This window comes from Moschus berezovskii, chromosome 9, assembly GCF_049115385.1.
Source record: "Moschus berezovskii isolate FMDL1 chromosome 9, NW_MosBer_1.0, whole genome shotgun sequence".
Taxonomy (NCBI): domain Eukaryota; kingdom Metazoa; phylum Chordata; class Mammalia; order Artiodactyla; family Moschidae; genus Moschus; species Moschus berezovskii.
This window is the reverse complement of record NC_142468.1, coordinates 56,778,692-56,804,795: the sequence shown is the minus strand read 5'-3', so window position 1 is coordinate 56,804,795 and position 26,104 is coordinate 56,778,692. Positions and strand designations below refer to the sequence as shown.

The window sequence follows — 26,104 nt, the reverse complement described above, 5'->3', positions numbered from 1 at the left end:
ACATGTGTATCAAGCATGGCAGTAACAAGCATCTCATAAACAAAAATTCCCTTACTGGTAGGTCCCTAGCCCAAAAGATACAGAACTGAACTCACTCTCCAGGATTTGATGATGATGCAGTTTATAAAATTTAAATCAGAAATTCAAAACAGGACATGAAGGCTTACCATGTCTAAAGATGGAATTAAGTACCACATGGTCTTCCGTGTCTCCCTGAAATCCCCAGCCGCCCTCACCCCAATAGGACACCCTCAGCAGTGATGACAATGGTCTGGGGACCACACTTTGATGAGCAAGACTCATCTGTCTCATCCATTATCACCTCCTCCACGTTGAAGGACTTCAGGGCAACCGGCTCAGAGTTGGCCTGAGGAAACCTGCCCATGCTGGGAGAAGGCAGTTATCCCCGATCTTAAATGCACTTACTTTTTAGGGGAAACGGACTCTTCTAACATAGTTGACTCCTCATCGCCCTCCAGTCCAAATCTATCTTTACTTTGTTTCTGAGGTAAAACAAGACAAACATGAAAGTTAGCAGGTCTTGACACAAGATCCTTTTAAGGAGGCCTTTTAAAATGAGCCACATAAGCAGGTATGTTAAGGTTTACCTCAAATTCCTTGTATGGGATATTTAATAAGTGATAGGTGAATAAAATCCATAGTTATAATGAAAAAGAAATGTATTATTTAATATATATATGTATAAGATGCCTTTTGTATATATTATTGCCCAGACAATTTCATGTAGTTAAAATTAAGACACTAATACTCTACTAGAACTTGGCTATTTCAGTGGGTGGTATCTTGAAACCTTAGGAAAGGTTATTCTGTGTACCACTATGGCATATAACACCCTCCCCCTCATTAAAACTGGATGAGAGAGAAAGAAAAAAAATGAAAGAAAATCTTTAGGCCCTCAACCCAGTTTCTAGAGAGGAAAATGTAACAACTACCTGGCGAGGAAGATGCTGAGGAGTGAGCTAGGCGCATTCATTAGCTAAATGATACACTATTGCTCACTACCTGGCAGTCAATGGCGCAGATGTGAGCTGCAGCAAAATTAGAAACGGATATGCGGTCAAAGACTGCACACTCAAGCAAGCTTAATGTTAAAGACTCCATTAGTGCATCAAGTACTTTACATGAGTTTTTTATTTTCCAGGTAGCTACATCATCTAAACTGAGACTTTTTAATAAAGAAGTGCTATCTAATCTGCACAGTATGAAATACCTTTTTGAGGATGATGTCAATGTAGCCTGCAATCAGCTGGGATATCTGCTCTCCTTCAGTGGTCTGTACAGAGTAGTAGCTTTCCTGATACTCCCCAAAATCCTAAGGGGGAAAAACCCACGTTAGAAGAAATACAGTCACATCACCAGTTTCATAGGTGATGGGGTCCAATCTTGGAACAAGTTCTGGCATAGATTCACTTGTTCCTGCTCATCTCCCCTGAAAACAACACCCCAGAATGTATTCAGTAAACAATGGAAGGGCTCTGAAAACTGGAAAGCTGTATTGACTGGTGACCTCAGTACTTGAGGGACCACAATCTGATGAGTTCTCGTGTTTTATTTTATATCCCACATTTCCAAGGCTGGGTGCTGGAGAGGCCTGAAACTTGGAACCTCCAACAGGAAGTTTATGAAAGTCTGTTCTCTCTGGCCAAGGGACCAGGAGATGGGAAGCCCAACAAAGACCTAACTGGGAGCCTCAAGCAGCTTCACAACTGAGTTGCTCATGGGCAGCTGCAAAGAAGTGAAAGCCTGGCCACCCCAGGCCCTTCTCCACGACGCAGGCAGGCAGGTGGTCTGATCGCTCTGCAGCAGTGGCCACAGTGCAGCCCTGTGTCTCCCTCCCCTCCACTCACCTTCTGTGTTCCTAAGAAAGGTCACCTATTAACAGTAGGTGGCCATAGGAAGTACTTTCTTCCCTTACAGACAGCACTAGCAGGCTCTGAGCAGGAACCACAGCAATGTCAGAAGAACAAGGCAGTCCAGAACATTGCCAGGGCTCAGAAAATAAATCTCTATTGCAACTCAAGTCCACAAAAGTATACCAGAACACTGGACTATACACTAAACCTAAACAAGGTGTCTGCCTACGAAAACAGAGATTTAAAGAAGGTCAAGAGCCTCCTAATATAAAATCCAAAGCATTTAGGATATAATTAAAAATCACTACTCATGTCAAGAACCAGGATGAATACAATGTAAGAAAAAAATAAAGATAATCAACTGATGCCAATACTGAAATGAATCAGACGTTGGAATTATCTGGTAAGAATTTTTAAATTTTGAATCATAAAAAATATTTCAACAATTACAAAATCCCCTGAAACAAATGAAAACAAGACGGCTAACAAAGAAATTTAAGTCATAAAAAAGAACCAGACTGAAATTTGAGAATAAAAAAATGCCATAATCTAAGTAAAAAACTCATGGGATAGATAAAATAGTACTGTGGAAATTACAAAGAAAAGAACCAGTCAGCTTGAAAATAGATTGATAAAATTTAGTCAAGTGAAACAACAGAAAACAGGCAAAACAAAACAGAGATTCAGGGATCTGTAGAAAAATTTAAAAAAGACCTAATATCCATATCATCAGAAATACAGAAGGAGAGTAGAGCCTCCTACTGTTGGACCAAAATATATACATATATATATATATATATATATTCGGAGAAGGCAATGGCAAGCCACTCCAGTCCTCTTGCCTAGAAAACCCCATGGATGGAGGAGCCTGGTGGGCTGCAGTCCGTGGGGTCGCTAAGGGTCGGACACGACGGAGCGACTTCACTTTCACACATTGGAGAAGGAAATGGCAACCCACTCCAGTGTTCCTGCCTGGAGAATCCCAGGGACGGGGGAGCCTGGTGGGCTTCCATCTATGGGGTCACACAGAGTCGGACACGACTGAAGTGACTTAGCAGCAGTAGCAGCATATATATATTAAAAGAAACAATGACTGAAAACTTATAAAAATTAGTGAATGACATAAGCCTACAAATTCAAGAAGTTAAGCAAACCCTAAAACAGAATAAACCTAAGAAATACACACCAAGAACTGGTGAAAATTAGAGAAAGACAATCTTTGAAACATTCATAGAAAAGCAGCATGTTACCTATAAATGAACACCAACACGATGATAGAAAATTTCCACGTTGAAACGGCAGAGGCCAGAGAGAAGTGGAATGACATTTTTCAAGTGCTAAAAGAAAAGAACTGAGAATCTCAAATTTGATACCTGGCAAAACTAATCTTCATGAATGAAGGGAAAATAAGAAGATTCTCAGTCAGCTAAAGGAAAAGTAAAGAATTTGTTCCTAGCGATTTACCTTTAAAGAATGGCTTAAGAAAAGCTCTCTGAACACAAAGAAAATGAAAACAAAAGAAAACCGGGAACTTTAGAAAGAGAAAGAGCAATGAGATGGATAAAAACAGAAGTAATTATATCCTTCACCTCATGCGTTTTCTTCAATCCTTTATACGGTTGAAGCAAAAGTAATACCAGCTCATGTAGTGGTCAATGTATAATATACAGAAGAAATACTTAAACAATTATACTCAAAAAGCATGGCAGGTAAGTAGACCTAAATGGAAGGAAGGTATGTTTTCTTTAGATTCCTCCCAACTGGCAAGAGTCTATCAATCAATGCTCAAATTAGATAATTAATATTCCCACCAAGGCCCCCTCTTGATACCTTTTTTTCTGATGCCCTGATGTAAGATCTTGCCTAGATGCAGATATCTCAAGTGTTCATGAGAGCTGGAGAATAGTACAATTTAGGAGTTCTGAAGAAACTGACAAATTTCAACACTTTCTGATTCTCTTATGGCTGAATACACACTACAAAATAACTGCACTACTGATTTTCACATTATCGGTGTGGCTGGCTATAGAGGTTGGGAGGAAGAATTCAGAAGTTTAAAGGTCTGGAGCAAACACACATCCTCCCTGCATTCAGTGTATCTCACTTTGAGCGTTTTATTTTCATCATCTCATTTCATTCTGGTAACTCTGAGAAACAGGTATTAGTACTCCCATTTCACAACCAAGGACATTAAAGCTCAGAGAGGGGAAGTAACTTAAGCAAAGGCATAGAACTGGGAAGGAAAGCTGATTTCGAACACTACCCCACAGTCTGTGCTATTTCCACTATACAGCACGTTCTCTTCATAGGCAGGCTGGGAAAACACAGCTTGGCAAGATGTCACGATTCTTAAGAGCTTATTTAGAAACTTCTAAAACTAGAGAGGAGAAGCATCCGTACGGCCTCACAGCATCATCAAATTGCTTTTTGGGTACACTAGGGATGGCATCAGAACCACAGAAGACCGAGAATCATCCTTGACCAGCTCTTTCTAATTAAGGAACTCAGACAGCCTTACAGGACCAGAGAGAAAGAGGTGGCTGAGGAGACCCAGCTCTCAGACATCTCCCTCACTTCTAGAGCAGTGACTACCCCACTCCCTGCCCGAGGGACCCCCACCATCATCCCTCTCCAAGGCCAGGGAAGCCCAATGGGCTTGTATTATTTCCCCGGCCCCATGGTATCACCCAGAATATGCTAGCCCACTCACTGCCTTCAACCAGTCCCTACCAGTGTGAAGCTCTTGGGTGAGGCTGCCCAGCGCTTGACTGTGGTCAGTGGCCACTCCTGCAACACTTCCTTGGTCTTTTCATCCACGCGCATCACTGAGTCTTTGGTGATCCCCAGCAGGCGAGGCACCAGCTTGTTTTTGCCTTTCATCTTTTCCTGAAACAGGAGATACAAAGAATCAGTGCTCTTCCTCTGAATACATCTGATTTTTCCTAGTCATCAGTGATTTTGAGATATTTTACCTGCAGCAACCTACATCACTGTTTCAAAATAGGCAGGGCTATTGGAAAATCAGAGTTTTTTAAAAACTAGATATATGACTCATAAATTAAGGGGATGGAAGCTAAAACAGAGCTATCAGAAGACTGGAAGGATCCACAGAAATTGGAAAGATCCACAAGATTTCTCTGCAGAGAGATACTGTCCAGAAGGTCAGGCTGCTCCAAAAACAGAGATTGTGACAGAAAAAACATATCCAGAGAAAAAGAAGTTAAAGTGAACTCCCAGTAGCCACCTCAGTGAGTAACACAAAAAGGTTAATATAGAATTTAAATATGGCATTTCAGCTATTTAGAATTAACTAAAATCGCCAGAGTAGTATCTTCTCATTATTAAGTACAGCTTTTTTTTTCAATATTCCCTGAAATATATTTCCATCTGGAGGCTTGGGTTTTGTTATTTTTAATGTGCATCTATGGACTCAAAATATTTTGATTGGTTTTAATAAGTTTTTAAAGAAATAGTTATCATGCCTATTAAAATAATAATTCCTACTTCATTTCATGCACAGATGAGCATAATAAAGGACAGAAATGGTATGGACCTAACAGAAGCAGAAGATATTAAGAAGAAGTGGCAAGAATACACAGAAGAACTTCATGACCTAGATGACCACGATGGTCTGATCACTCACCTAGAGCCAGACATCCTGGAACGCAAAGTTCAGTAGGCCTTAGGAAGCATCACTATGAACAAAGCCAGTGGAGGTGATGGAATTCCAGTTGAGCTATTTCAAATCTTAAAAGATAATGCTGTGAAAGTGCTGCATTCAATATGCCAGCAAACCTGGAAAACTCAGCAGTGGCCACAGGACTGGAAAAGGTCAGTTTTCATTCCAATCCCAAAGAAGGGCAATGCCAAAGAATGCTCAAACTACCGCACAATTGCATTCATCTCACACGCTAGCAAAGTAATGCTCAAAATTTTCCAAGCCAGGCTTCAGCAATACGTGAACCATGAACTTGCAGATGTTCAAGCTGGATTTAGAAAAGGCAGAGGAACCAGAGATCAAATTGCCAACAACTGCTGGATCATCAAAAAAGAAAGAGAGTTTCAGAAAAACATCTATTTCTGCTTTATTGACTATGCCAAAGCCTTTGACTGTGTGGATCACAAGAAACTGTGGAAAATTCTTTAAGAGATGGGAATACCAGACCACCTGACCTGCCTCTTGAGAAATCCGTATGCAGGTCAAGAAGCAACACTTAGAACTGGACATGGAACAACAGACTGGTTCCAAATTGGGAAAAGAGTATGTCAAGGCTGTATACTGTCACCCTGCTTATTTAACTTATATGCAGAGTATATCATGTGAAATGCTGGGCTGGATGAAGCACAAGCTGGAATCAAGACTTCCAGGAGAAATATCAATAACCTCAGATACGCAGATGACACCATTATGGCAGAAAGTAAAGAAGAATTAAAAAGCCTCTTGATGAAAGTGAAAGAGAAGAGTAAAGTTGGCTTAAAACTCAACATTCACAAAACTAAGATTATGGCATCTGGTCCCATCACTTCATGGCAAATGGATGGGGAAACAATGGAAACAGTGACAGACTTTATTTTTGGGGGCTCCAAAGTCACTGCAGATGGTGACTGCAGCCATGAAATTAAAAGACGCTTGCTTCTTGAAAGAAAAGCTATGACCAACCTAGATAGCATATTAAAAAGCAGAGACATTACTTTGTCAACAAAGGTTCGTCTAGTCAAAGTTATGGTTTTCCCAGTAGTCATGTGTGGATGTGAGAGCTGGACTATAAAGAAAGATGAGAATTGATACTTTTGAACTGTGGTATTGGAGAAGACTTGAGAGTCTCTTGAACAGCAAGGAGATCCAAGCAGTCCATCCTAAAGGAAATCAGTCCTGAATATTCACTGGAAGAACAGATGCTGAAGCTGAAACTCCAGTACTTTGGCCAACTTATGCGAAGAACCTACTCATTGGAAAGGACCCTGATGCAGGGAAAGATTGAAGGTGGGAGGAGAAGGGGATGACAGAGGATGAGATGGGTGGATGGCATCACTGATGTGATGGACATGAGTTTGAGTAGGCTCCGGGAGTTGATGAAGGACAGGGAAGCCTGGCATGCTGGTCCACGGGGTCTCAAAGAGTCGGACACGACTGAGCGACTGAACTGAACTGACCTCATACTCATGATACAGCAAATTGAAGATAGGTTAATAATTCAGAAAGAATATACAGCTGGATATTTTTGTGATCCAGTGGGGGGATGGGGTGGGATGTGGAAATGCCTAGCACAAATGCCAAAATAAAGGAAAAGATTAAAAGCTTTAACTATAAAATATATGGACTTTGATATATGTTTTTTGAAAAAAGAGAGAAATAAAAAGAAAGAGACCTCACTATAAAAAATTAAAAGACAAATGACTGGTGAATAAGTATTTACAACTAATAGGATGATAAAAAATTTCACACGCTTTATATGTTTTTCAGAGCAAATAAATACAAATAACCAAAAATGTCAACTATAAGAGATTTGATAATTATGTTACTCCAAACAAAAGACTACTCTACAATGGTGTGTAATCATGCTCAGTCGTGTTCGACTCTTTGTAACCCCATGGACAGTAGCCCTCCAGGATCTTCTCTCCATGAAATATTCCTGACAAAAAATACTGGAATGGGTTGCCATTTCCTCCACCAGGGGATCTTCCTGACCTAGGCATCGAACCTCTGTCTCCTGCCTTGGCAGGTGTATTCTTTACCACTGAGCTACCTGGTAATCCCTGCTCTACAACTATTACAAATCATAGTACACAAAAACAACTGGATTCATAATAATAAATTATTCACATTAAAAAAGTCTGTACAACATGATCCTATGAAATAAAAATTTTAACATTTTTTTTAGAAAATTCACTACATGATGAAATGGTAGCAATGATCATCTCACATGATTTGTATTATTGTCCTGTGCTTTTCCTTACTCCAAAAATTTAACTTAAAACACATTTCTAGTGGTCAGGAAAAAACAAACTTTTCAAAAATATTTGCAAAAATCTAGCAATTCCCACACCACCACCACAAAAGCAATATACATACAAATTAGCACAAAGTGTACAAGTAAACATGGATGTGTATGCAAGAGGACAGGTACTTAAAGCAGTAGTGTGACAGATGGTTAATAAATATTATCATTAATTTTCAGAGCCTCCCTCAAATGTTGCCATCATCAGCACCATCAACTTCCCCACCTTGAAATGCAGGGGCCAGCAATGATAATAAGTGATAAAGCCAGGATTAGAACACAGGTCTGAGTTCAAAACATCTGAGTTCAAAAACATCTCTGACTTTAAAAGAGACTGTCTACCAGTTTACTACTTATGACGGAAACAATTAGAGAAAATGCAAAAATACCCCTCCCAGTCTCCGAGGGCGGTTCACAAACCATCAGACAGTGAAGGTCACGGCACACCTCCAGCTTCCTCCCAAGGGGAGGAGATAAAGGCATTAGGAATCTGAGTGGGTGTCTGAGAAGGGGAATGTAGCACTGTAAGAACCTCTGAGTCCTTAGGGAAAATTCAGGGAAGAGTCAGATCCATGGTAGAGAGACTAGTTCCACCAGGGGTGAAATCAGTGCAGGGTGGACCATGCCAGTCAGCATCACTTGGCTTCAGGAGCCACTGGTTTAGTCATACAGGGCTGGCACCAGCCCAGATGCCGGGCCTAGGAAGGAGATCAGAAATAAAATATGGTTTGCAGCTGTTGCCTTCCTGCTCTCAAATCTGTACCTCCCCAGTGAGGGGCTTTGGGGTGAGGCAACAGAGGATCCTGATGGATTGCCCCGACTCCCGAGATCATTCTGGTCTGGGAGAGGAAACAACAGTGAACAAGCAAACAACTTACAGTGGGAATTCCAATACAAGTTCATAACTAGGGGTGGGGGAAAAGGGTATAAATGAAACTCAGAAAATACTGTCACTCAGCAACAGAGACCACCATCAACGGACACAAGTCTACCCACAAAATGCAGAACAGCTGGGGAAAGTTAAAACTTCAAGGGGCTTGGCTCTGTGCTAGTGATAAAAGGGCTCCCCCAAGAGAGGATCTGCCTTAGAACCTTAGTGGCAGACCTGCATAAAAGGCGAAGGTCCAGAGGCAATAAGGTTCCCCCTTCCTCCCTAAATCTAGAATCTCAGTCCACCCCACACCTCTCCTCTCCAGTCTTCCAACTACAGACACCAATATCCTTTTATCTCTGGGAGAAGACAGCAGGCTAGGCAGGATCCAGTGAAGACCCTATTCTTTTGTGCACAGACGTATGCAGACTCTGGTTGCGATTCTGTGAGCTACCGAGCAACTTCTATGTTGAGGCAATCCTCATCAGGTTGGTTTTGCTCTGAGGTGTTGAGCTCGCATAACTTAAAAGCAGCAGAAGGTTCGTATTCTACCAAGGAGAGGTAGGATCCACTAATAACCCCAGCCTTTCCTCATTCAGGGGCTTCCCACGTGGTGCAGAGGGAAAGAAGTGGCTTGCAATGCAAGAGCTGTAGGTTTGATCCCTGGGTCAGGAAGATTCCCTGGAGAAGGAAATGGCAACCCACTCCAGTACTCTTGCCTGGAGAATCCCATGGACAGAGGAGCCTGGCAGGCTACAGTCCAGAGGGTTGCAAAGTCAGACAGGCCTGAGAATGCATATGATCCTCTTCCAAGCACCTCGGAGCCGTCACTGTGGATTCAGTCCTGGCAGCTGGCTGTGATTAAGTCTGCTTAGCCTTGGGCTCTTGCAGGTGTGTGTACTGGCTGATTCTTACATCACCTGTGCCTTACATTGGGTTCAGACTGGGGTGGAGGGATGCCAGTGGGCTAAGCTGTGGGCATGCTTTGGCTCTAAGCCCGACTTCAACGTGGCCTAAGTCCTTGATCCTGCTGTGCTCACCAGAGCTCTAAAGTGGCTTCCTGCCAAAGTGCTGCCTTGGTGCTTCGCTGTGTCATCAGTATGCTTTTTCAAAAAAATATTTTAGGCACATGGCAGAGGGGAATGGCTGCTCAAAAGCAAAATGGTGTTAAAGACTCTGTTCATGAGCAGTTTCTCTCCCTAAAAACAACTGGCAGTTCATTTTGATTTAATTCATGATCCTGAGATGCTTTGAATGCCTTCTGTGATGCTTCTACAGTTCAGAGAGAAGAGGGTCAGCTCCCCAGGTTTCTCCCCTCAAGGCTCTGGTTGTGGGTGCAAGGCAAGTTAAAGGCAAATTTATAAATCGGAAGGTTTACACAAGGATTTCTTGCAAACAAATCTTTTGCAAGTCATGGGAAATGCCTTACTGTTCTTATGGGGTTTTGAAAAACTTATCAAGATAAAGTGCAAAAGACTTCAATAAGAGAGGAAGACTGTAGATGTTTACAGCTCCCATCTATTGAAATCATTTGTACAAGCATCTCCTTTTCTATATTATTTCCTTTAAACCTCACAAAAAGTCAACGTCCTAGGTTAGCAAACTGAAGTTTAGAAATGAAAGTAAATAACTTATGGAAGGTCAAACTAGGTGGCAAAGCCAGAATTTGAAACCCAGGTCTTTTTGTTTCAGAGTGTATGTTCTCAGCCACTGAGAACACTGTCATGTAACAGGCTCATTAGAGTCATCCTCCTTACTGGGGCCAGCAAACTATGACAGGTACTAAAGCCAGTTTTCTGCCCCATCACCCCCCGATTTTTTTGGCCTGAGAGCTAAGAGTAAATTTTCTATTTCTACAGAGTTGAAAGAAAATCAAGAGAGGAATAATACTTCATGAAAAGTGAAAACAATATATATCATAGTCCATAAATAAAGCTTTACAGGAACATAACCAAGCTCATTTATTTACATATTGCCTACTGCTTCTGGGCTACAAGCACAGAGACGAGAGGCACAGCCAGCAAGGTCTAAGACATTGACTATCTGGCCCTTTATTAAAAAGGTTTTCCAACCCCTGCTCTGTATCATGATTCTAAAAGCCAATTAAAAGTTGGAGGACTCAGGGGCCAGGAATTAGGAAACTGTAACTCCCAGATGTTCAAGCAGGTTTTAGAAAAGGCAGAGGCACCAGAGATCAAATTGCCAACATCCGCTGGATCATGGAGAAAGCAAGAGAGTTTCAGAAAAACATCTATTTCTGCTTCATTGACTATACCAAAGCCTTTGACTGTGTGGATCACAATAAACTGTGGAACATTCTGAAAGAGATGGGAATCCCAGACCACCTGACCTGCCTCTTGAGAAACCTGTATGCAGGTCAGGAAGCAACAGTTAGAACTGGACATGGAACAACAGACTGGTTCCAAATAGGAAAAGGTGTACGTCAAGGTTGTATATTGTCACCTTGCTTATTTAACTTATATGCAGAGTACATCATGAGGAATGCTGGGCTGGAAGAAGCACAAGCTGGAGTCAAGATTGCTGGGAGAAATATCAATAACCTCAGATATGCAGATGACACTACCCTTATGGCAGAAAGTGAAGAGGAACTCAAAAGCCTCTTGATGAAAGTGAAAGAGGAGAGTGAAAAGGTTGGTTTGAAGCTCAACATTCAGAAAACAAAGATCATGGCATCTGGTCCCATCACTTCATGGGAAATAGATGGAAAAACAGTGGAAACAGTGTCAGACTTTGTTTTTTTGGGCTCCAAAATCACTGCAGATGCTGATTGCAGCCATGAAATTAAAAGACGCTTGCTCCTTGGAAGGAAAGTTATGACCAACCTTGATAGTATATTAAAAAGCAGAGACATTACTTTGCCAACCAAGGTCCGTCTAGTCAAGGCAATGGTTTTTCCCGTGGTCATGTATGGTTGTGAGAGTTGGACTGTGAAGAAGGCTGATCGCCGAAGAATCGATGCTTTTGAACTGTGGTGTTGGAGAAGACTCTTGAGAGTCCCTTATACTGCAAGGAGATCCAACCAGTCCATTCTAAAGGAGATCAATCCTGGATGTTCATTGGAGGGACTGATGCTAAAGCTGAAACTGCAATACTTTGGCCACCTCATGGGACGAGTTGACTCACTGGAAAAGACTCTGATGCTGGGAAAGGTTGGGGGCGGGAGGAGAAGGGGACGACGGAGAATGAGATGGCTGGATGGCATCACCGACTCTGTGGACATGAGTTTGAGTGTACTCCGGGAGTTGGTGATGGACAGGGAGGCCTGGCGTGCTGTGATTCATGGGGTCGCGGAGAGTCGGACACGACTGAGCGACTGAACTGAACTGAACTGAACTGAAGGAGGGTTAAGGAGTTGGATAACCTAAAATTTACTAAATATCCCTACATTCCAGCTACTACATTTATTCATAACATTATCTCACTTAGTCTTCATTAGAGCTCTGTGATGGCCTAGAAGGGTGGGATGGAGGGGATATATATACTCATATAGCTCATTTATGTTAATATTCAGCAAAAACTAACACTACATTGTAAAGCAATTATTCTCCAATTAAAACAACAACAACAACAATAAATGGGAAAAAAAGACCTGTCAGATTCTTCATCTGTACCTGTCAATGCACTATTTAAAATGAAAAAGAATTATAAATCCCATTTTTCACATAAACTGAGGTTTAAAAAGATTAAAGATGTCTCTCCAAGTCATGAGTTTCTGCTATTTCTCACAGGGACAATATTATATCAAGAATTCTAGCCCAATCTTCCCAGCTCCAACACCCAAGCACTTTCTATTATAACAATACAAAACATAGCATGAAGTACAGCTGACTCTTGAACCACATGGGTCTGAACTAGGTTAGTCTACTTTTTTTCAAAAGTTAATTCTATAGAACTACATGATCCATGTTTGTTGAATCTACATATGGGGACAAAATGTTCACCAGTATAGAAGGAAATATGACGGAAGGATCTATAAACATATCAAACTTGTTCTCTCACAATATGTATGATTGATCTGAAGGCTGTGTGGTATAATTGTGTTCAATATGTACATTTTGTAAATTATAATTTCATTGAGTTTTTAAATTTAGGATTCCGAATAGCCTATTCAAGTAATGAATGAATCACTCAGTTTTAACTTACTTCTTAAATTATGCCAATTAACTTCCTTCAAGATTTAATGGTATGTTCAAATTGAGGGCCTAGAGAAATCTGTTACTTATGCCATTAAAACACATTCTACCCCTTACCCAAACAATTTTGTGTGTATGTTTGCCATTCTATGTGTGATCTCTTTTTACCATATATTCTAAATGGTTGCACATAGTTATACATACAAACACATGGGTTATTTCATGTTTTTGACATATGTCAAGTAAATTTACTTGATCTATTCACTGAATTTAAAATAAATCTGAAAATGTAAAATGATTGTATATTCTTATAACATGTACAAGTATCTGCACACTGAAAATTACAAAATGTTGAAAGAAATCAAAGAGGATCTAATACCATGTTCATAGACTGAAAAACTCAACATAGTAAAGTTATCAATTCTCCCCCAATTGATCTATAATTTCGATGCAATGCCCATCAAAATCACAGCTAAGTTTTTTTTTGTGAATACAGACAAGGTTTTTCTAATGTGTTCATGGAAAGGAAAAAGATCTAAAGTAGCTAAAACAATTCTGAAAAAGAAGAAAAAAGTGAAAGGAATCATTCAGGTTGATGTTAAGGCATACTATACAGTTAAAGTGATCAGGACAGTGTAATATCAGCAGAAGGACAGATACGCAAATCAGCAAAACGGATTAGAGCACCCAGAAATAGATCCACAGCAATATATTCAAATTAATTTGACAAGGATACAGAAGCAATACAATGGGGAAAACACCTTTCAACAAACAGTACTGGGGCAACTGGACATCCACAGGTCAAAAATGAACCTTGATCTAAAACCTTCACACTTTATACAAAAACTCAAAATGGACCAAGGACATAAATGCAAAACCATAGAGTATTTAGAAGTAAACATGGGAGAAAATCTTTGGAGCCTAGAGTTAGAGCTCTTTTTAAATTTTTTTAATGTATTATTTGTTTTTGAGTTTTTCTGCTTTTAAAGTTTTATTTATTTACTTAGTTTGGCTGCACTGGGTCTCCGTTACTTTGTGTGGTCTTTCTCTAGTTGCAGCCAGTGGGGGCTACTCTCTGGTTGCAGTGTGTGGTTGTCTCATTGCAGTGCCTTCTGCTTTTGTACAGCACAAGCTCTAGGGCATGTGGACCTCAGTAGGTGCAGCTTGTGGCTCTAGAGTGTGGGCTCAGTAGATGTGGCACATGGGTTTCGCTGCCCCACGGCATGTTGGATCTTAGTACCTGGACCAGGGATCGAATCTGTGTCCCCTGCATTGGGAGGCAAATTCTTAACCACTGGATCACCAAGGGAAGTACCAGACAGAAACTCTTAGATGTAACACTTAAAACAAGATTCATAAAAAGGAAAACAATGATAAAACACTTGTCATCTAAATTAAGAATGTGTATTCAAGCCTGGCATGCTGCAGTGCAGGCAGTTGCAAAGAGTCAGACATGACTTAGTGACTAAACAACAAAATTCTGTGAAAGACCTTGTCAAAAGGATAAAAACACAAGCTACAGACCATGAAAAAATATTTGCAAATCACATTCAGTGAAGGACTTGGATCCAGAATATATAAAGAACCCTTAAAACTCAAAAGTAAGAAAAAAAAAATCTAACTAGAAAATTGGCCAAAAAACTGTGAACAGACATTTCACTGAAGGGGATATACAGATGACAAATAAGCACAGGAAAAGATGTTCAAAATCATTAGCCATTAGGGAAATGCAAAATATAACTGTAATAAGATTTCATAAAACACATCAGAAAGGCTAAAATTAAAAAAAAAAAAGAAAAGATAACACCAAATGCTGGAGAGGATGATAAGAAACTGGATCACTCATATTTTGCTGGTAAGAATGTAAAATGGTATAGTCACTCTGGAAAATAGTCTGGCTGTTTGTTATAATGCTTAATGTGTTCTTACCATATGGCTCAGCAATTGTACTCTTGGGCATTTATCCCAATGAAATGAACACTTCATTCACACAAAAATCTATACACAAATATTTATAGCAGCTTAGTTCATAATAGCCACAAACTAGAAACAACCCAAATGTCCTTCAGAGATGAATGACTAAACAAACTGCTACTTCCATACTAGGGAATACTATTCAGCAATAAAGTGCGATAGACTATTGATACACATTATGACTTGGATAAATCTTAAGGGATTTCTACTAAATGGAAAAAGTAAGCCGAAAATTTATGTATTGTATGATTCCACTTATGTGGTACTCTTGAAATAACAAAATTATTGAGACAGAAAAGAAATTAGAGGTTGCTAGTGGGTAAAGCATTGGAGAAGAAAATGGCAACCCACTCAGTGTTCTTGCCTGGAGAATCCCAGGGACGGGGGAGCCTGGTGGGCTGCCGTCTAAGGGGTCGCACAGAGTCGGACACGACTGAAGTGACTTAGCAGCAGCAGCAGCAGCAGTGGGTAAAGAGACCTGAGGAAGGGAGTAGGGTGTGAGGAGACGCAGGAAGGGGTGGGAGGTGTCTATGGCCAGAAAAGGGTAGCACAAGGTATTCTCGATGGATTAGAGCTCAATATCTTGACTACAGTGGTGGTAACACAAATCTACACTTGTGAGAAAACTGCACAGAACTAAACACACACACATAAATGAATACATACAGAAGACAAAATCTGATTAAGGTCCATGAACTGTATGTACCAAGGTGATTGCCTGGTTGTGACACTGTACTATTGACATGTTACCATTGAGGGAAAATTAATGCAAAGAGAACTCTCAGCACCTTTATAATTTTTAAAATGCTATTGAGATATAATTCACATAGCAAACAATTCACCCATTTAAAGTATCTGATTCAGTGGATTTTGGTATCTTTACAGATATGTGCGACTATCACCATGGTCAATTTTAAAACATGTTCATCACCTAAAAAAAAAAAATCCTACACCATTAGTTATTACTCACCTATGTCCCATGATCCCACCCCACTCTTAAGCAACCATTAATTTTGGATTTGCCTTTTCTGGACATTCTATACCAAAGAAATCTTGTGATAGGATTTTTTGTTTTTCTTGTGGAGAAATCTTCCTTCACATAACAGTTCCAAAATTCTTCCATGCTGTAGTATGAAGCAGTACACTTCATTTCATTTTATGACCAATTAATATTTCACCTCATGGATATATGACTTTTTGTTCATCCATTCATCAGATGATGAATATGTTATTTCCACCTTTTGGCTAAATGCAGCTATACACTTTCATGTACAAATTTTTCTGTGAATATATGCTTTGAATTCTCTTAGGCATATATACCCAGGAGTAGAACTGCTGGGTCATATGGCATCTGTTTAACATCTGAGGAGCTGCCAGACTGTTTTAAGGTGACTGCACCGTTTCACTTTCCTACCAGCAGTACATGAGGACTCCAGTTTCCCTACATCTTTACCCATACTTGTCACTCTGACTTTTTGATTCTCTGCATTATTTTTCCAAGCTCCTGTGAATCTATGGTTATTTCAAATAGTTAAAAATATGATTTTGTATATCTTTGCTAAAAGATATACAAATATAGCAAATATTAATAATAATTTTTCTTCATTTCCTAAAGATATGTGTTTAAAAATTTTTTTTTACATATTACCACACTTCCTAGAATGTACAAAATCATGTTAAAGGGTAACTTGCTCTGATCTCAATTTCTGTAAGTTTCTCTCAAGCACTTCTCTGTTGAGTAGAATACTGGTGACTAGGTTTAAAACATTCTATCCTATTGAGGAAGTATATTTGCATTCTAAAATTTTACAGAAATTTTTATAATGAATAGTTGAATTTTATCAAACACCTTAGGAGTTTTATCTAAAATGATCACATGATGCCATCTTTTCTAATTTTATTTAGATATAGCTGATTCAGAACATTATATAAGTTTAAGATGTGTAGTATAATGATTTGATATATGTAAATATTGAGAAAAGATTACCACAGAATGTTAAGATAACCATTACTTCACATAATTACCTTTTTTTAGCTGTTATGAGAGCATTTTAAGTGAGAATATTAAAAGGAAAAGCAACAGATAATACACAAGGAATTCCCGTAAGACTATCTACTGATTTCTCAGCCAAAACTCTGCAGGCCAAAAGAGAGTGGCACAATATACTTGAAGTGATAAAAGAGAAAAACCTACAACCAAGAATACTCTACCTAGCAAGGTTCTCACCAACATTTGATGAATAAATCAAAAGCTTCACAGACAAGAAAAAGCTAAAAGAATTCAGCACCACCAAACCAGCTTTATAGCAAATGCTAAAGGATCTTCTCTAGGTAGAAAAGAAAAGTCCACAACTAAAAAGAAGGAAGTTACAACGAAAAAGCTCACTGGTAAAGTCAAATATACAATTAAAGTAGGAAATCATCCACATACAACCAGTAAGGAGGTTAAAAGACAAAAGTAGTAAAACCACCTGTATCAACAATAAGCAGTTAAGGGATACACAAAACAATTAAATGTAAAATACAATATCAAAAGCAGTAATCATGAGGACAGAAGAGTACAAATGCAGAGGATCTAAAATGTATTTGTAATTAAGAGATTAGTAACTAAAAACAAATAGGTATACATATGCTGCTATACAAAAACCTCATGGTAACTACAAGACAAAAATCTATAATAGATATACACCAACAAAAAAAGAAAAAGGAATCCAAACCAACACAAAAGATAGTCACCAAATCAGAAGAGAACAAAATAAGAAAGGGGAAAAAACAAATCCGAAACAACTAGTGAAATGGCAATAGAAACATGAAAAGTGAAAGTCGCTCAGTCATGTCCAACTCTTTACAACCCCATGGACTATAAAGTCCATGGAATCCTCCAGGCCAGAATACTGGAGTGGGTAGCCTTTTCCTTCTCTAGGGGATCTTCCCAACCCAGGGATTGAACCCAGGTCTCCCACACTGAAGGCGGATTCTTTACCAGCTGAGCCACAAGGGAAGCCCAACAGAAATATACATATTGATAATCAGCTTAAATGCAAACAGACTAAATGCTCCAACCAAAAGACACCGAACAGCTGAATGGATACAAAAATAGGACCTGTATATACGCCACCTACAAGAGACTCATTTCAGATCCGGAGATACACACAAATTGAAAGTGAGGAAATGGAAAAAGGTATTCCATGCAAATGGAAATCAAAAGAAAGCCAGAGCAGCAACACTTAGACAAAGTAGATTTTAAAGTCAAGAATCTTACAAGAGGCAAAGGACACTACATAATGATCAAAGGATCAATCCAAGAAAAAAATATAATTGTAAATATATATGCACCCAACATAGGAGCACTTCAGTATAAAACACAAATGTTAACAGGCATGAAAAAAGGAGAAATTGACAATGACACAATAATATAGGGGGAGTTTAACACCACACTCATATCAATGGGCAGTTCATTCAGACAGAGAAATCAATAAGGCAACACAGCCCTTAAATGAAACATTAGACCAGATGGACTTAACTTGATATTTACAGAGCATTCCATCCCAAAGCAACAGATTACACATTCTTTTCAAGTACACATGGAACCTTCTCCAGGATAGATCATATGCTGGGCGGGATGTAAAAATGAGGAAGTTACTGGAAGAGTTTCCTCGTCAACTGAAGAACACACTCTCTGTTCATAAACTGAATTTCAAAGACCCATCTCTGTCCTTCTAGGGTGTAAGACCAGCAATTTGCAAGAAAAAACAGATCTGAAGGCCACAGAAAATCTGCAAACCCATCTAACAGGATACAAATTAAGTACCATTAAGTTTGTGGTCAACAAACTTCCTAGTCCAGGGCACTCCTGATAACATAAGTGAAACATTCTTAGGAGAAAGCGCTAACAAGTAAAAGTAAAGGCACTCCTTTGGGGACTTTACAATAGTGACAGACAGCAGAGCCAAGACACAGCTGTTATGAGGCCTCAGGGCAGCCAGGCTCACTCACCAGCCTCATAGCTAACTTCATGTCTGTCCCACTGCTCAACTCAGGTCACTACTGCTAAGATGCTGCATGTGCAAATGCTAGGGTTCTGGGGACTACCCCTAGACTCTTGAGAGTCTCTTGGACTGCAAGGAGATCAAACCAGTCAATCTTAAAGGAAATCAACACTGAATATTCATTGGAAGGACTGATGCTGAAGCTAAAGCTCTAATACTCTGGCCACCTCATGCGAAGAGCCAACTCACTGGAAAAGACCACATGATCCTAGGAAAAATAGAAAGCAGGAGAAGGGGACTACAGAGGATAAATTGGCTGAAGGGCATTACTGACTCAACGGACATGAATTTGAGCACGCCCTGGGAAATGCTGAAGGACAGGGAAGCCTGGCATGCTGCAGTCTATGGGGTCGCAAAGGGACAAGACTGAGCAACTAAACAACAAAAAAGGGACTACCTGTGCTTTCCTGGTAGCTCAGATGGTAAAGCGTCTGCCTACAATGCGAGAGACCCGGGTTCGATCCCTGGGTCAGAAAGATCCCCTGGAGAAGGAAATGGCAACCCACTCCAGTATTCTTGCCTGGAAAATCCCATGGACCGAGGAGCCTGGTAGGCTACAATCCATGGGGTCGCAAAGGGTCGGACATGACTAAGCGACTTTACTTTCACCAAGTTTATCAGTGAACACTTTTAACAAAAGACATGGTAAAGATTAATGCTCCCTCCACCACACCCAACTCACCTTCACCAGGAAGAAGGACACACCATATGTACGAAGGGACCGGGCCAATTTGACATACTTGACTTTGGCTTCTATTTCGCTCATCTCTCCACAGTTCTTGTGTTCCTACAAAAGTGACAGAGGCAGGGACCAGTTACTGCAGCTCTGACCACAGGTGGACTTAGTGAGAAGTACTACTCCACACGGCATCTATTTACTTGTAGATGCATGCCCCTGCTGACCGAGGGTCAGAGCACACAGAAAGCACGAGTGCAAGGCTTCTTAACTAGAATGTGAGCCCAAATTCCCTATAGATTTTGCATTACAGGGAACAATTCATGCATGTGCAGTGTGACAAGAACAGGGGCCGGAACTGTAACCTAATTTTCAAAGCGCTCTATGCTTCAAAAGGTTCCGGACCAACACTTTAAACGAGGACTAGAAAAATGTTATTGTCCTGGGAGAGCTATCATTCTAACATACAGGCAAAAGGTAAAATTTTCCAAACAGCATGACATATAAAAGCCTGGACATCTCAGTGTGTGGAAACAATAGTGGATTAAAAACTATGTTTTATACACATGAAATTTATCTCTTTCAATTTATATTTAAATTTCAATGCCAAAGAAGACTTTGATATTTTGGATTCACTAAAGTGAGTGTTTCTTGGCAAAGTTGACAACAAAGCTTTTCTTACTGGTTGCCTAGAAAAGATAACTCTCTGAATTTTAGAATATATCTGGATTTTAAAAAGATACCAGTTCCCAGATTCTAAGGTGCAAAAACAAATCTCAGGATTAAAAAAAAGCTCCTTGTAGCTTCTTCCTTGGTAAATTTTAATGGAAAATCACCTTGTTTGAATGCTTCAAAGATAATGTCTTTGAAATTAAATGTATGCACATTTTTCTCAGAAGGGCTAAGTAACCTTTAGCAAGAAGGTATGGATTAAGATAATAAATCTGCCCAAAGTAGAACTGTCAGCTCCTTTACTCCTGAGTCACTAATCATTTATTATATAAGTGGAGTACAAGCACAGGGTCTGAAGCTTTTATGTACAGAGGCCCCTCTCAGACTAATAAATGAGGACAGGAAGTGGGGAGAATAACAAAGCTCTGACCATTCCCAATACCTGAAATATTCTCTTTTCAGCTCCTCTCTGCTTGATGTATTCTTTGGGCAGGAATTCTTTTAGACTGAGAGAGACAGAGAGTAAAAAAAGGTAAGGCATTTAATTGTACTCTATGATGAGAAGGAAAGAAAAAGAGACTTTTCATAAAACTCACAGTTAAGTCCCTAACTCTCAGTATTTTATGGTATAATTAATAACAGATGGCCACATCCCACAATGCACTTAAGTAGAACACAAATATAAAACTAGTCTGATAAAAGGGTCAAACTATTATAACATAGTTCAAGAAGAAAAGAATGTCCTGAAATATTGTAAAGTAACAAAGTAAAGCACCCTAGAGTGTACAGTATGCTAGCTTTGGGGAAAAAAGGAGGAGAATATCCATTTTATACTTTTAATATGTATTTTTAAAACATTAGAAGGGTAATTCTAGTATGAATAAAAATGATTCTTCATGGAAAGAAGGAAAAAACAGGGAGAAGGGAACATGGATGGAAATTAAACCTTTGAATCTTCCTATACTGTAGTCTTCACTTTAGAACCAAAAGAAATCACAAAGAGGGTAAAATGCAACAACTAAAACTCTAAAGCAAATTGAAACAAATGAACCGAACAGTGTTTGATATAGCCTAACTTTGAAAAACAGTCCTTCACTATATCCGCCCCAATGAGATATATATTAAATATAAAATGGGCCATAGTAGACTTGCTAAATCATTATTTTTAAACTAATATCTACTCTCACCCTAAATATATACACCAATACACATACTGTAAAATTAGTATATTACATAAGTAAGTAGATGTTAAAAATAACTAGAATAAAGTAAATGAGTAATTATGGTAGTTGTTAGAAATCAAGATTTTTAGCATAAAATAGATAAATAGAGCAAAAGAAGTTAAATGAAATCTTGCACTCTTTCATTTGAATGCAAATACTGACCTGAATTTTGATTCACTTTTCTTTTTCTGAAAAATTTTTCTAGTTCTGTCCACTGCAGAGGCTAAGGGCAAGGACAACTGGGTTGAAATGAGCACCCTAGTGGATCAGCCAGACGGCCTTCAACGTCAGTTCCACTAAAAAGAATCCTTGGAGAAATGACTAATTCTAGCTTTGGGACAGGAGACGTATAAAATGTTCCTGTGGCTTCCTGTGACTGAGGATCAAGTGAGTGAAGTTTAAGTCACTCAGTCGTGTCCGACTCTTTGCAACCCTGTGGACTGTACAGTCCATGGGATTCTCCAGGCCAGAATACTGGAGTGGGTAGCCATTCCTTTCTCCAAGGGATCTTCCCAACCCTGGGGTCTCCTGCATTGCAATCAAGGAAGTTATTAAAATGACAATGGACTGACATCAAGGGATAACCAATAGGACGGGACTGAGCACACACCCCCACACACACTAACATGATTTTTAAAACTTCATACAATAGAAGAGAAAATAGAATAATGAACCCACTGCCCAGACTCAACAATTATAACTCATGACTCATCTACTTCCTTATCCACATTACCTCTAATGGATGATTTTGAGGCAAAGCCCAGACATCCTATAATTATTTTTATGTGAGGGGCTATTTGAGTGTCAGAAAGAATGAAGATTGTAATGGGTCAAAACACAGGTGTGTAAAATTCAGTAACAATTCTTAGAAATATATCATTGATCACCTTAAGAGGTTACTAGGGCACAAGTTCATACTGAAAATTGATAAAGAAAAAGAAGCAAAGCTAATAAATGCAGAAGGAATAACAGAAGTCCAAAATGATCATTTTACAACTCTAAATGGAATAGTCAATAGATCTAAGCAAGCATAAGTGGCTGCTAAAACCAGTAAGTGACAAGTCAATGGGGGACTTTATAACAGATGGATGTCTGATCCAAACCAAATGATCAGTTTTAGCATTAATGAAAGTGGGATAACCACACAACACATGACTTCTGACTGATAAACCAGTAAGTATACAGTTTCACCTAGAAGTATTCTTGGCAATAGAGAAAAAAACAAGTAAATATATAACTGAATATGAATTTAAGAATCCAGATCCAAATATAAGCTTACAAAAAAACCTCCTAACAGTTTAAAAAAAGAGAGCTAGAGAAACATGGTAAGTGATACTACCAGGATACTATGAGCCAAATCCCATCATGGTAAATATTATAAAAACAACCCAGGATTTTCACAAATAAATGGCTTGCGGGTAGAGGTAAAAAAAATCTGACACACAAACAGATTAAGAGAGTTTTAAGAAATGCATTTATGGGGTGTCACTGGGGGCTCAGCGGTAAAGAATCTGCCTGCCAATGTTGGAGACACAAGTTCAATCCTTGATCTAGGAAGATCCCACATGCTAAGGAACAACTCAGCTTGTGCACCACCACTACTGAGCCTGGGAGTCGCAACTACTGAGCTCATGTGTGGCAGCTACTGAAGCCTGCACAGCCCGGAGCCCCGGCTCCGCAGCAAGAGAAGCCCAGGCACAGCAACTAGAGAGCAGCCCCTCTCAGGGCAACTAGAGAAAGCCTGTGCGGCAATGAAGACCCAGCACAGCCAAAAATAAATAACGATTTAAAAGAAGAACTGAAATCTGTTAGTATAGAAAGAAAGAAGAAACACATTATAAAACTACAGTAACAAAGATCGTGTAGTACTGACATTAGAATAGAATTGAGAAGCCAGAAATCAACCCTTGCCTTTACGGACAACTGATTTTCAACAAGAGTGCCAAGACGCTTCAATGGGAAAATAACAGTCTTTTTAACAAATGGTGCTGTGACAACTAGATATCCACATGCAAAACAATGAAGTTGGACCTCTTATCTCACATGACACATAAAAATTAACTCCAGAACTTCCCTGGTGGTCCAGTGGTTAAGAATCCACCTGCCAGTGCAGGGGACAGGGGTTCAATCCCCGGTCTGGGAAGATTCCACATGCAGTGTGCCAACTAAGCCCATGTGCCACAGCTACGGAAGCCTGGGAGCTCCAGAGCCTGTGCTCCACAACAAGAGAAGCCACTGCAATAAGAAGTCAGAACACTGCAACTAGAGAGTAGCCCCTGCTGGCCGTAACTAGAGAAAGCCCATGCGCAGCAATGAAGACCCAGGGCAGCCAAAAACACATAAATAAATAATAACTTAAAAAAACAAAAGATTGCTATAAAAAACGAACTCCAAATGGATCACTGACCTAAATGTAAGGGTTAAAGATTTAGCTTTTAGAAGAAAAAGGAGTAAATTTTTATGACCCCAGCTTAGGCAAAGGCTTTTAAGATATAATACTAAAAGTACACACAAGCAAATGAAAAAAAGTAAACTGGACTAAATAAAAATCTGAAAAACTGAACTGCCAGAGAAATCACTGAAAAAAGTTAAAGGCAACCCACATACTGGAAGAAAATACGTGCAAATTATGTATCTGATAACAACTTGTATGAAATCTCTTGCAACTAATGATTTTTTAAAAAACAATTAAAATGGTCATAGGATCTGAACAATCACTTCTCCAAAGAAGATATAAACATAGCCACAAAGTGTGTGAAAATATTCTCGACACCAGCAGCCATTAGGGAAACACAAAGAGAAACCACAGCATCATACCATTGCATACCCAGTAGGACACTACAATAGAAAAAGACAGGTCATAAGGAGTGTTGGCGGGGGTATGGAGGAATGGGAACCTTCACAGATTGCTCGTGGGGATGTAAAATGGCACAGCTGTAGTGGAAAATGATTTGGTAGTTTCTCGAAACATTAAACAACAATTCTACTCCTAGGCATATTTCAAGGAAAAGTAAAAACATATGTCCACATAAACATCTGTACATGAACGTTCATCGTAGTATCATTTGTAATAGCCAAAAGATGGAAACAACTCAAATTTCCATCAACTGATGAATGGATGAAAAAAATGTAGTTGAGCTATACAGTGTAACTTTATTTGGCAATAAAAATGTATTAAGTATTATACATGCCATAATATGGAAGCACTATGCTAAGTGAAAGAAGTTCATGGCAAAAGACTGCAAATTGTTACGTTTCTGTTTATATGAAATGTCTAGAATAGGCAAATCTATAGAGGCAAATAGGATTAGAGGTTACAGAGGTTGGGGAATAGAGAGGAGGATAAGGGGAGTGACTGCTAAAGGACACAGGGCTTATTTTAGGAGGGATACAAACATTCTAAAATCAGGTTGTGGTGATTAGGTTACACAATCTTGTGAATACACTAAAAAGTACTGAAATGTAAATTGTAAATGGGTCAGTTGTATGGTATATAAACTCCATCTCAATAAAGCTATTCCTCAAAAAAGAAAAACATCAACCACTTTAGGCCTTGTTTGGCTCTTCATACAAACCAAGTGACTATGTGGGGGAGAATTTAACACAAACTGGGTATTGCTGCTGCTAAGTCACTTCAGTCGTGTCCGACCCTTAGGGACCCCCTGGACTGCAGCCCACCAGGCTCCTCCATCCATGGGATTTTCTAGTTAAGAGTACTGGAGTGGCTTGCCATTGCCTTCTCCACAAACTGGGTATTAGATGTCATTAAAGAATTGCTGCTAATTTTGTTTGCATCAGGATGCATTTGCAGTTAGGCAGGATTTTAATTATTTAAAAATTTTGTAATTGTCAGGAAAACATACTTAAGTATTGACATGTGAAATGGTATGCTGTCTTGGATTTGCTTTCAATCACACTAGCCAGAAAAGGGGGCAAGGGACTTCCCTGGTGGTCCAGTGGTTAGAAATCCACTTTGCAATGTAGGGGACGTGGGTTCCAACCCAAGTCAGGGAGCTGGGATCCCACATGCCAAGAAGCTACTAAACCCCAGCACTGCAACTTCTGAGCCCGCACACCATAGCTAGAGTATGTGCACGTGAAGGAAGCATCTGAATGACTCAACAGAGACCCCACATGCCGCAGCTGAGACCCGCTGCAGCCAAATAAACAAGAAAACAGTTTAAGAAGAGGTCAAGCGAAGGTTCTGGCTACATTAAGACTTGAATCATGATGCCTCTTCAACCTGTAAACTGCATATGTAGAAAAAAATTCTGAATACATTTTCTGGAAGGTCAGGGAACTAGGTTTGAGCACCAGCAGAACACTCAAGCCTAATCAAGAGACCCCCACGTCTGTCCACAGGAAGGAACCTAGGAAACAACTAGGCGGCAGCACCTTAGATGCTGTGACTATTGTTAAGCGGCTTCAGAAAGGTCTGACTGAGAGAAGACTGGAAGACATCAATGTCACGGAAGAGGAAGCTGAGTCACAGAGAGGTCAGGAGACTTGGCTGAGGTCACGGCAGCAGAGAGCCTCTGACCTCCAGTTCAAGGGCGGATGCATGTGAACCCAGGGCTGTTCCAGGCTCCCCCTGGAGCACACAAACAACGAT

The 26,104-nt window shown here is 39.7% G+C and overlaps 1 protein-coding gene across 8 annotated transcripts in view; it reads right to left on the bottom strand.

Moving 5' to 3' along the window:
* TLN2 (talin 2) overlaps positions 1 to 26,104 on the bottom strand; it is a 509,872-nt gene that overhangs the window by 166,312 nt on the left and 317,456 nt on the right. For all 8 annotated transcript variants that reach the window (XM_055435636.2, XM_055435634.2, XM_055435641.2 and 5 more), the window contains 5 exons: positions 20,712 to 20,775; positions 19,604 to 19,708; positions 4,605 to 4,760; positions 1,232 to 1,333; positions 427 to 503 (listed from right to left, as the gene is read on the bottom strand). In XM_055435636.2, coding sequence (XP_055291611.1) covers positions 427 to 503; positions 1,232 to 1,333; positions 4,605 to 4,760; positions 19,604 to 19,708; positions 20,712 to 20,775 — 504 coding nt within the window. The remainder of the gene's footprint in view (positions 1 to 426; positions 504 to 1,231; positions 1,334 to 4,604; positions 4,761 to 19,603; positions 19,709 to 20,711; positions 20,776 to 26,104) is intronic.